The sequence below is a fragment of the Neophocaena asiaeorientalis genome, unplaced genomic scaffold (assembly GCF_003031525.2).
Source record: "Neophocaena asiaeorientalis asiaeorientalis breed wild unplaced genomic scaffold, Neophocaena_asiaeorientalis_V1.1 scaffold229, whole genome shotgun sequence".
NCBI classification, from domain to species: Eukaryota; Metazoa; Chordata; class Mammalia; order Artiodactyla; family Phocoenidae; genus Neophocaena; species Neophocaena asiaeorientalis.
The window spans coordinates 2,220,676-2,233,446 of NW_020174096.1; the positions used below are offsets into that span (position 1 = coordinate 2,220,676).

A 12,771-nucleotide genomic window follows, 5' to 3' on the forward strand; every position below is an offset into this window, starting at 1 on the left:
ATGATCATTTCCTTTAAAATGTGTCAGGATACTTCTTCCAGAACAGTGAACTATTTTTTGTTTTTTACATTCCTGTGACATTTATCAATCCAGAAGTTAGAAATCAGAGGAATGGCAGCTATGAAGGAAGGTCTGTGCTAATTTGCTTGAGGGTGAAAGGGAACAAAAGGAAAAACTAGGTGCTGATTGATGAGGGAAAAGAAAATGCTCTCGTTGTTTTCCAGAAGTTTATGAATGCTTTGGGATTTAGTAAGGCAGAATGTTACTGAAATCTCTTACAGATGTGTACTGATTACTGTCTGTGTCTGTGCAGGTATCATCAATGGGAATAACACCATTTTTTGTGGAAAATGTCAGTGAATTACAATTGTGTGCCATTAAGTTAGTCACTGCAGTAAGTATAATCAGTTCACATTTTTAGTTATCTCTCAGAAAAATAACAGTGGTATCCTTCAATCCAAATGTGCAAAAACTAATGCAGATTTGAGTTTTCTGTGAGGACTATTTTAGTATGCCTTAGATTTCAAACACTTCTAAATATTTAAAAATATTTCAGTTAATTCCTTAATATTTACTATAAAATCAATAATTTTAAATCATTTAAATCTTGGCTTATGTTTCATACCCAAGATATCATATTCCTCTAGATGAAACTAGCATACTATGACTTCTACAAGAATGTCATAATTAAAGATAGAAAAGTTGAGCAAATTAAGTCATTGCCATCGAAGATGATGAAAACATTTTCATTCTAAATGGCAGATAATATTTTTTATCACATGGTATAGTATCATTTTTGTTTATTTTCAAATAATTATAACAAACTAAATTTGGAATCTTATAATTACTAAATAGGTATTCTCAAGATATGAAAAACATAGGCAGTTAATTTTGGAAGAAATTTTTACTTCACTTGCAAGATTACCTACCAGCAAGAGGAGCTTAAGGAACTTCAGGTAACTAATTATAGCAAAGTCCGAGTATAATGAAGAACTCCATTGTACTGTAGCCATCATATTTTAATTCTTTATCATTTCTGTCTGATTTTTATTTTGATGATCAAATAAAAGAGAGGCAATTCAGTCTTAGAACAGCGTGAAGAATACCGTAGGTGTGAGAAACAACAATGCACATTTTAGAGACTTAAAAGTTCAGTGATTCTCAAGTGTAAAGATCTGTGGCAAGGATTTTCAGTCTTGGCGTTATTGACATTTGGGGCCAGATAATACTTTTTTGCAGTGCTGTCCTGTACATAGTAAGATGCTTAGCAGCATCCTTGACCTCTACCTAATAGGTACCAAAAGAAATGCACCTTTTCAAATTACAATTACCAGAATTTTCACTAGACACTGGCAAATGTCCTCTGAAGGGCAAAATCATCCCTGGTTAAGAACTATTGGCCTGTGAGAAGAGCAATAGGAAATACGGCTCCAGAGTCAGAGGCAGTTCAAGGATTTTTATAAGCCTTACGAAGGAACTTGAACTTAATCCTTTATACAGTAGTAAGTCATTACATTATATTTTTAAAAGAGAGCTGAAAAATTACTCTAACAGAAGTATAGAAAATAGACATGACAATTAAACGCTCTTAATCACTAAGCACAGAGTAACTAAGGAATGTTATCCACTGCTGTGGTCAGCATTATTGCCTTTGTTGGCATAGGTAATCATCATCATTTTCATAACTATCATTATAATATTCCTGGCTGATTAAATGTGTTGACCTAGCATATAGGGTTATATTTAGATTGCTTTGAGGGCTGTCTTCTGTAAAATAATTGTTTTTATCTTAATTTTTTAGACTATGTATTGATAAACATCTATTGTCCATTAAAACCTGAAGAAAAGCTATCAACATCTAAAGGAATTCTTACGTTTTTAACTATCTTTTAAACAAAAAGATTTAAAATTTGATTTTTTATATTCTATGTCATAAAATATTCTATAACATAGATTATTTTATATTCTATGTCACTCATACTCTAACATATGATCAGGAGCTGACTGTGTAGCAGATTTTAATACGAAAATGAATACCAGAATGCCTGGGCATTGGGAAATCCTGAAGACTTCTCATTTTAAAAATCATTTTGAAAAATATTGATATTTTTTGTTATAATTGTTCAATCTGCAGTACATATATAAAGTATAGAATTTTATATTAAATACTGCATTTTTCCTTTGACTATTTTAATTATCTATGCATAGGCATTTAGTTGGTATTTTGAGAAGTTAGAAATAATTAGACTTAAGGACACTGTTATAAGCAGTAAAGACAATGCCTAGAAATATTGGTAAAGAAAGCATCCTGAAACTTTCAGATCATAGATGACATGTAAAATGAAATTCTCTTCATACTCTGTAAGATTTAAATATTTTCTTCTCCATTAAAGGTTAAACAGTAGTGATATGGATGGAGAGCCTATGTATATTCAGATGGTTACAGCACTGGTTTTACAACTAATTCAGTGTGTGGTGCACTTACCATCATCAGAGAAGGACTCTAATTCAGAAGAGGACTCAAATAAAAAAGTAAGGAATCATTTGTAAGTTTTATAACTGTGTATTTTTGTAGGAGGAAGCAACTATATTCTCTGCCATTCTTATAAAACTGAAGTTCTTAATTAGGGCTTCATGACTGGGCTTACAGATCCTTGTAGAGCATTAAACTAAGTTTTAGGAGACTTGAGTTCTTGTCCTGACTATTATATCCACCAGTCATGAAACATACAAATCACTTTAATCTGAGTTTGTTTCTTCAGCTGTAAAATGGGGATGATAATACCTAACAAGCCTACTATTACAAGTTGTAAGACTCAAGTGAGATATTGAATGTGAAAGTGAATAATATTATAATTATAATATGTAGTATCTATAATCACATACAGTAAATAATCGTTAATATAATTAATGTTAAATTCATGCAGAAAATGAGTTTATGCCCTCACTATTGAATAACTCATAGCTAAGATTTGCTCTTGGTTTTGTAGCTCTTACCCATCAACACTTAAAATTTTTCCAAGTTTTATAGTTTTACCTCAAAGAGGTTCAAAAGAAAGAGGGATAATTTTATTTCCTAATTCTGTTATAGTCGTGGCTGTGTGTATAGTAATAAATAATAAAGTGACTGGTTAATAAAGTATAAAATGAATATAAAAAATGTTGAGGTCCCTGTTGTTCTCCCCTTCTCCTAATCTCACTGTTCTCTTTTTAGTTTTTTCCTTACCATTGGTGAATGTTTATCTTCGTCCATTTATTTATTTATCTGTATAAATTTGATACAGAATTTTTTAATTTACATAAATGATATAGTGACATATTTACAGCTAATTTTTTCACTCACCATTGTTTTTAATACATGTAACTAATGCTAGATTCTTTTTGATTTAGGTTAAACACATCATATATGACATACAACAACTTGAAGCAAAAGTTTCTCTAGATATACTTAGAAATAGAATATTAAATCATAGTGTACGTGCACTTTTAACTTCACCGGAACTTGTCAGTTTTCTCACTAAAGTGGTGTTCTAGTTTACATTCTTACATTTTGATTTTGCCTAGTCTGGTTAGTATGAAATGATACCGTGTTTTATTTTGCATTTTTCTGGTTACTAGTGAACTTTTTCATATATTTATTCACTTTTCGGGTTTCCACAACTTTGAATTAACTATTTATATCCTGGTCTTTAAATTTCTAATGAAGGAGTTGACTTTTTTTAGTATTATATTCTAGCATTCCGTAAACTTTGAGCTTGGAATTTTTTTTGAAATTCTTTTTGTGTTGATATTTTCAATCAGAACTGTTCTGATCATGATAAACAACTGTTGATATTTCATTTGTTAAACACATTTGTCACTCTTAACATATTTTAATAAATAAAAATGAACTCTATCAATATTTTTATTTAGTTTTTATGAAGTATTGAAATACATTTAGTATGCTAATTGTAGCTTCTCTTTTTATATCTAATAGTTAAGATTTTTAGTATTTAAATGTATTGCCCCTATATTCAGTAATAACATGGCAATAGCAACTGAAATAACTTGTATGTTGGTTATTTCTTATATCTGTATAAATTCATTTTTCTCAATCTAGGTTGACCAAGATGTTGTCATTACCAATTCTTATGAAACAGCCATGCGAACAGCCCAAAACTTCCTTTCCATCTTCCTTAAAAAGTGAGTAAAATTAACATAATCTGATTTTTATTTTCGCCATATAGAGAATAGTTCATTTATTTTATGTAAAAGATTAATCCAACTTCCTGCCATAATCTGAACCTTGACTATATCTCCCTGACCCCTGATTTCCTTATCTTTAAAATGAGGAAATTAGAATATTAAAAATCTAAAATTTTATAAACTTGCTCATATGTTGAACTTCCAAAGTTAAAGTTCTAGATTGAAATTCTATAATTTTTTTTCTGTGAATTTTGGAACTTTCTAATTGAATAGGAAAGTTGGGGGAGAGAGGTTTCCTTAGCTTTCATAAGAATTTATAGTAATCTCATAGAAAAACAGTGGTCATTATTTAAAATGTGTTACACTTACCAGAAAATTATGTTAATGTCAATAAATGAATTCCCTGTAGTAGGGGGAAAAAATGAAGATTGAAAAACAGATTCATTTTAAACCATACTTTTTTTAAGGTACTCTCTTATACCATGTTTAGATGTGAGAGAAGAGGAAAACTTAGTTAACAAAGTTTTAGTCATATTGGTGAACATGTCACCTAAATTCACAGCCTTTCCATTATTTATCTTTGAACAGATGTGGTAGTAAGCAAGGTGAAGAAGATTACAGACCACTATTTGAAAATTTTGTTCAAGACCTTCTTTCAACAGTCAATAAGCCTGAATGGCCAGCTGCTGAACTACTCCTTAGTTTGTTAGGGAGACTGTTGGTAAGAGTATAGCATTTAAAGATTATTAGATTACTAGAAGACAACATAATGAGGATGTACTCTGATTCACAGATGATGAATTCTTTAAAAATGTGTAAGGAAATATGACCATTGCATCTCTGTTTTTGCATGTGCATAACTGTACACAATACTGTCAGTACCTCGTAGAAACTTGGAAATGTTGTGACTTCCGGTGCTTTCATTTCATTACATAAGATAACAGTGCTTTAAAAAACTTTTTTGTTGTTGTTTTTTTGTTTTGTTTTGTTTTGTTTGGAGGTATTGTTAGTTAAAAGCATCTCAACACTGAGTCATAAGTTATTGTAGTTAATTCATTTCAAAGCATGAAACTGATTAATGTGAACTCTGTCATCTTTAAGAGTATTTCTAAAAACATGACACGTTTTAGTTCTAATGTAATATTGTATTAGGGAAATGCAAAGAAATACTACTGTGATTTTTCTTTTTATCTTTAGACTACATTTGGACTTGTGCAATTGTTACAAAGTTTTTGGGACCTTACTTTTTGTCAGCTGGAAAACTTAATACTATTCTGAAACCAAGATAATTTTTCATAGGCATCAGAATTCCAGCCTAACAAATTCTGACTCAGTAATAATCCCATTTTATAGAGTTTAGCCTACATTTAAAGAAAGTGACTGTGTTCTTAGGAAGGTTTAATTTTATTATATATGTACACATATATATATATATATATATATGTATGTATATATATATATATATATTTTTTTTTTTTTTTTAATGAAAATGTTAAAAATTCCAGAAACTCAAAAGGCAATTACTGGGAGTTCCCTGGTTGCCTAGTGGTTAGGATCCTGGGCTTTCACTGCCATGGCCTGGGTTCAGTCCCTGGTCAGGGAACTAAGATCCCATACGCTCTGGGGTGAAACCAAAAAAATAAAATAGAATAATATTTTTTAAAAAGTCAATTACTTTGTGGAACAATATGACAGGGGAAAAAAGTGTTTAACTTTCAAATAATACAACATAGATTTGGTATTTATAAGTTGCTATTAAAAATAGTATAAATCGGTTAAATTAAAACAAAATTATTTTTCATATGTAGGTTCATCAATTCAGTAACAAGTCAACAGAGATGGCTTTAAGAGTGGCATCTCTTGATTACCTTGGAACTGTTGCTGCACGACTGAGGAAAGATGCTGTTACAAGCAAAATGGATCAAGGGTCTATAGAACGAATTTTAAAACAGGTATTGAGATAAAGAATTTGAATTTGGGGGATAAGTAATAGTTAAGTACTTTTTAAAGATATTCTTCTGTTAGTGTTACATTTTGTAGATTCAGAATAAAATCTTACTCCTAAAAATGGGCTTTTTCAAAAGCTCCACTGAGAAAATTTATACTGTAGGGTGAATTATGTGTAACAGGAACTTTCAGATGATTTATATAATCCTTAATTTACTTTCTTTTTGTGAACTACTGTTATGAATGTATGATGGTATTTTTCTATTTGGTTTAACAATACCTTTTTTTTTTTGAACTATGGACGAGATGGTAGTAATACTAAAAGTTACTTAAGAAAATTGATAGGTAAATAATCTCTAATCCTACCATGCACAATGTTTTCATTTTCTTTCTACTCTTTTTTCTTTTTTTTAATGTCCATAACCATATCCATTGCTGGCCATGACAAATGCCTCTAATTTTTTTTTCTTGTTACTATACTTTGTATTTTGAAATAATTTTAAACTTACAGAAAAGTTTTAAGAATAGTACAAAAAGTTCCCATTAATCTTTCACCCAGATCCCTTAGTGGTTGACATTTGCTTTATCATTCTTTTTCAAAATATACACGCATGTGTATCTGTATATGCATTTTTATTTTCTTTTGAACCATTTTGAGCAGACAGGATGCCTCCATGACCCCTGAATTTCAAAGTGTGATTCCCTGGGCAAGCAGCACCAACTTTTACATCACCTAGGGACTTGTTAGAAATGCAAATTCTCAGGACTCTCTCTGGAACTACTGAATCAGAAGCTCTGGTGGTGGGGACAAGCAGTCTGGTTTAACAGACCCTCCAGGTGATTCTGTTGAATGCTGAAGCTTGAGAACCACTGCTTTGTGTATGTTTTCTACGAACAAGAACTCTCATTTAAATATCCACAGTACAGCTATGAAAAGCAAGAAATTACCATTAATATAATACTACCATTTAATGGAATATTACCATTCCTGTTGTATTTGATAGATTATCATTTGTTGCTGTCATTATTGTAGCACTCAAATTGAACTAGATTTAACCAGTGGGAGCCCCTTTAAACTGCCTTTTGTATCTTTTTGATATCTTCCCATCTTTCCTTGAGGACTTTGTGGCCCAAGATGTTTCAGACTCATCTTTTACTTTCCTTGTGCCAGCCCTGGAATCAGCCATTTCTCCAAGTATTGCTGATTCCTTTAATTGAAGAATGGTAACTAGGTGATTTTCAGTATTTCTGAGAGTAGACCTAGGACCTCTTATTTGCCACATACGACCATGTACTGTACACTGTAAAACTTGAGGGGAGTGATCCTTGGTAAATATTTTTATGACTCTTGACAGACTTCCGAAAAGCTTTTGGAACTTTACAGTGTACTAGTTTACAGTTCTATGACTAATTTCTGAATGTATCCATTTCACTATACTCCAAGAACATAGGTTATTCTAATCTTTGTTTTCTACTTAGATATATTCTAAACCATATATTTGGCATTTCACATGGTAAACCAGAAAATAAGCTATAGACATTAATGTCAACTCAGTTAATTTCTGCTTCTGTATTGTTCTTGACAGAACCAAAGACTCAGTCCCTTTCTGATTTTAGATCAAATGCACAGCTCAAATATACCTACTGTATATTTAATATCGTACATGAAATAAAGTACTATTTTATGTTAATTGCAAATAAAAATATTTCCCTTTCAAAATGTTTTTAAAAAATAATATCCCAAAGACACCTGTAACACATAATAATTCAGACAATAATTAGTTTCCATTTACTAGATTAAAAGTTTGGAATTATCTCTTACCAAACAGAAAACCAGTGCTAGGACCTTCCTACCTCTGAAGATTTACATACATGTTGTTCTAATAATTATTATGTCAGCTACTTACGAGCTTCTTTAAAGAAAGTTAACATGTAGTTCATAAAAATAAAGGTTAACCTCAGCTATTAGTACACTTCAGCTATCAATATATAATGTTTTTCAAAAATAGTATTCTTCTGTTTCTTCCCATACTTATATTTTTATCATTTATCAGATTTTTATCATTTATCAGATTTGTATGTGCAACTGGATGATTTGTTAAAAAACATTAGTAGTATCTTTTTCGTTACTACTTGGTTTATTTTGTAGGTTTCAGGAGGAGAAGATGAAATCCAACAGCTGCAAAAAGCATTGCTTGATTACTTGGATGAAAACACTGAGACTGATCCTTCACTAGTGGTAGGATTCTATTCTCCCTTTTTATTGGAGAGTTTACATGTTTGTTTCAAACTTGGTCTGTAAGAAAATTGAGAAGTGTTGTGAAGAGGAAAGTTGTATTGGAATCTTGATTTATAAAACGGGTACATGATAGTCTAAACGAAAAAGAATGATTTGTCTTAAATGGAATTCTGGTACAGATATTGTAGTTTACTAAAATTGTGTGACATGGGAAATATTTGGAAATCTTTCCATAGGTTATCTTTGAGACCAGGTGAGATCATTTGTCCAGGTGGTGCATGAGATAATCTGTTAGCATATAAAAAGAATATTAGAATTTTATATCTATTTATTTTTAGCTATAATCCTTAATTCTGTTTTTTTATATATTAGGTATCCAGAATATTAGTAAAAGAAGTTTATATGTAAAATTTATACACTATATTGGGGCACTTTTTAATTTTTTTTTTAATTGATGGGATATGCATCTAAAGTGGTTGGAGATAACTAAGCTGTTCAGCCAACTACTGCAAGTTTTCAGTCTTCGTGGAAAGGAACAGATTATACAGTGATGTACGTCAATTATTTCTCAATAAACGTGAAAAAATAAACAGGAACAGATTAAAAGGAACAGATTATAGGTGCACCTTAGTGTTAATATATTTCAATTATAATTGGCTATGTATTTCTTGAAGAAGTAAGGTGAAATTTTGAAAATAACTATAGAGTCTTCTACCTTCAGCATTTTATCCATGTGTTCTAAACTTTTCTAGTTGACCCATCATCTCTAATTTTACTGACTCGTTGTGTGATACCGTCCTTAGTTAAGTAGTTATAGTAGTATTGTAGACTTAATACAGTTGTGTTTATAAAATTATCTTTTGACGTCATTGATATAACTGTTAGGACAAAGTAAAATAATAAGATTTCTATCATTTAATATTCTGAATGTTCTAGCTTTCTTAAAATCTGTCTTTATCTGATGGAAGTTTTTTTAAATTAAACCTTGATATTTGTATTCCTGATTGTGAACACTTTATCAGTATGTTGGAAATTTTGTTACTAATTTCATCAAACTCAAATCTCACCAAATTTCTTTCCAGTTTTCTCGTAAATTCTATATAGCCCAGTGGTTCCGTGATACAACTCTGGAAACAGAAAAAGCGATGAAATCACAAAAAGATGAAGAATCATCTGAAGGAACACATCACGCAAAGGAAGTTGAGACAACTGGTCAAATTATGCATCGAGCTGAAAATCGGAAAAAGTTTCTTAGAAGCATTATCAAAACCACACCTTCTCAGTTCAGCACATTAAAGTAAGATCCAAAGAGAAAACATCTTTACTTTTTCAGTTATCTCTTTGATATCTATTTACCTACTTTACAAAAAAATTAAATAAATTAAAATTTAATGACTTTTTGTTGCAGGATGAACTCTGATACTGTGGACTATGATGATGCTTGTTTGATTGTTCGATACTTGGCCTCTATGAGGCCGTTTGCCCAGAGCTTTGATATTTATTTGACACAGGTAAACTGGACCAGAATTCCTTATACAATGAAATTGATTTTTCTAATTCTGGTTACTTGTGTTTGAGTATGATGTCTATTCATTGTTGAGAACAGATATTTTAAAAAATCATGAAAGTAACATTTGTTTCTGTGTTCCATATTTGTTAAAATATCTTTGTTCTGCATGCCTTTTACCTATTGATTCTTGTTTTACAGATAAATGGATATGTATCTGTATGGTACAGGTAGAGTGATGGTATATAGGTAGAGTGATTGATGTTATAAAAATATTCAATTCCAAGTTATTATTTAAATGATACTAAATATCCTTGATTAAAGTTACAGATAGGAAGGTTTCAGTGGGGCTACAGGTTCTTGCAGATGAAGCATAGCAGTAAAAAACAGGTTTAATTGAGAATGCCAGGATAAAGGAAAGTCCCTAAAGCAGAATGCTTTACCATGTTTTAAGTTAAAGCTTTGGATCAGTAAGATAACAGATCTTTTACTCACTTATATAAAAATTAAAGGAAAGTGAGTATGATATTTATTTTAATTTTTTTGCATGTTTTCTTTCTATATTTTGTTAAATGTTATGTGTTCTAAAATTGATGAAAATGTCAATATTTGCTTGGCAGATCCTTCGAGTTCTTGGTGAAAATGCAATTGCCGTTCGAACAAAAGCCATGAAGTGTTTATCTGAGGTTGTTGCTGTAGACCCCAGTATTCTAGCAAGGGTAAAGAGGAGCACAGATGATTCTTTTTATTTGAGTTTTCTATTCAAATTAAAATATTAGTTCTACTTAGTATAAATTACGTTTTCTTTATTTTTCTTTAGCTGGATATGCAGCGAGGAGTTCATGGACGATTGATGGATAACTCCACTAGTGTCAGAGAAGCAGCAGTAGAATTACTAGGTCGATTTGTCCTTTGCCGACCTCAGCTTGCTGAGCAGTATTATGATATGCTGATTGAAAGAATATTGGTATGTTTGTTATGTCATTTTTATTGTAATTTATGAGTATAATTTTGCCTTCCTAATGTCACTTTTTAAAAATGTTAAGCTAGAAATGTAGATATCAATTATGTATTTATATTAATTACCTAATCTGTAAACTATAGCAGCTTTCTAAAGAAGGACATATTTCAAGAGGAGGGCTGCTCAATATTGTAAAACAAATCATTGGCAAAAATTGGATTCCTTTTTACAGTTACTCTTGCCTTTTGATTATGCCAGTTTACAATGAGTAAATGATAGGAGCTACATGGCATAGTTAAATATTTTGGACAGGAATCTAGAGTAATTATATATGTACATATATAAACAGGAAGAATTGTTTCAGTGAGAACTAGGTATAGAACTTTGGTGTCTGACAGTATTTTTGGCCATTATGTATATTCGCATGTTTCCTGAAAGCTGAATTATGACAAGCTCAGATACCTGCAAGTTAAACAAGAAAGTCATTTGAGTCTTAAGACCAAACTTAAGAAACACTATTCTAAGATATTCTTTTCTTCTATGTCATTGAATTCTCTGGCCCTGAAGTATTTCCCTGGAAAATGAAAGAATGAAAAAATGAAACACTGGCATTACAAAATATCTGTAGAATTTTCATACCACCCACTGCAGACATATTGATTTCTTCTGTAACTCAACAGAGATGCATTAGGTACAGGATTATGTATTTCTGAAATGATAAGAGTTTATTTTATCACCTTTAGCCCAGCATTAGAATACAGTGCGACTGAGAGTTACAGATAATTTCATCTTCAACTAGCATAAAATCTTGATGGAAACAAAGAATTTTAAGGAAAGAGTGGAAGAATTCTTTCCATTTAAGTGCCTCACTCTTTTCAAGAGTGAAAGACAAGCTCCTCAGGATTTTCAGATATAATGAACTCTGACAGTGTCTACCTTAGTAATGTATCCTAAAATATTTTCACAATTGCTAAATTGCATAATGGAAATAATTTTGCACAATAACTGTTCAATGCTTTTTATTTATTTTAAAAATGCTTTAATTATGAAAACTTGTAAAGTTAAAGAAAAATATTACAATGAACACCCAAGTATCCACCACAATATTTCAACTCTATTTTTTTTTAATATATAAATTTATTTATTTATTTTTGGCTGCGTTGGGTCTTCGTTGCTGCACACAGGCTTTTTCTAGTTGTGGCAAGCGGGGGCTACTTTTCATTGCAGTGCGCGGGCTTCTCATTGCAGTGCCTTCTCTTGTTGCAGAGCATGGGCTCTAGGCACACGGGCTTTAGTAGTTGTGGCATGCAGGCTCGGTAGTTGTGGTTCGCGGGCTCTAGAGCACAGGTTCAGTAGTTGTGGCACATGGGCTTAGTTGCTCCACAGCATGTGGGATCTTACTGGACCAGGGCTTGAACCTGTGTCCCTTGCTTTGGCAAGTGGATTCTTAACAGTGCACCACAAGGGAAGTCCCTCATCTCTATTTTATTTAGAGTATTCTCTAGCTCCTTTTTACACACATCCACCATGACATTGACTAATTTAAAAAGGCCAAGCCAGAGACTTCCCTGGCAGTCCAGTGGTTAAGACTGCCTTCCAATGCAGGGATGCAAGTTCCATCCCTGTTCAGGGAGCTAAGATCCCACATGCCTTGGGGCCAAAAAACCAAAAGATAAAACAAACAATATTGTAACAAATTCAATAAGGAATTTTAAAATGCTCCACATCAAAAAATCTTTTAAAAAAAGGAAAATATCATTAAAAAATAAAAAAATAAAATAAAATGGCCAAGCCAGTATTGTTATTTCCTCATGGTTTTGTTTCATTTAATCTGTTCCTTTGTTTCTTATATTTACTATAAATCATAATATAGTGACAATGGTTTGAAAGAGTTAGGTTAAACATTTTTGTTAAATATACTTCATATGCTGT

At 31.4% G+C, this 12,771-nt stretch overlaps 1 protein-coding gene across 3 annotated transcripts in view; it reads left to right on the forward strand.

Annotated features, from left to right (window-relative positions):
- Positions 1 to 12,771, forward strand: part of NIPBL (NIPBL cohesin loading factor) — a 189,101-nt gene that overhangs the window by 130,714 nt on the left and 45,616 nt on the right. For all 3 annotated transcript variants that reach the window (XM_024754593.1, XM_024754592.1, XM_024754594.1), the window contains 11 exons: positions 314 to 394; positions 856 to 956; positions 2,394 to 2,532; positions 4,100 to 4,182; positions 4,774 to 4,906; positions 5,994 to 6,137; positions 8,282 to 8,371; positions 9,454 to 9,668; positions 9,780 to 9,882; positions 10,499 to 10,597; positions 10,699 to 10,845. In XM_024754593.1, coding sequence (XP_024610361.1) covers positions 314 to 394; positions 856 to 956; positions 2,394 to 2,532; positions 4,100 to 4,182; positions 4,774 to 4,906; positions 5,994 to 6,137; positions 8,282 to 8,371; positions 9,454 to 9,668; positions 9,780 to 9,882; positions 10,499 to 10,597; positions 10,699 to 10,845 — 1,335 coding nt within the window. The remainder of the gene's footprint in view (positions 1 to 313; positions 395 to 855; positions 957 to 2,393; positions 2,533 to 4,099; positions 4,183 to 4,773; positions 4,907 to 5,993; positions 6,138 to 8,281; positions 8,372 to 9,453; positions 9,669 to 9,779; positions 9,883 to 10,498; positions 10,598 to 10,698; positions 10,846 to 12,771) is intronic.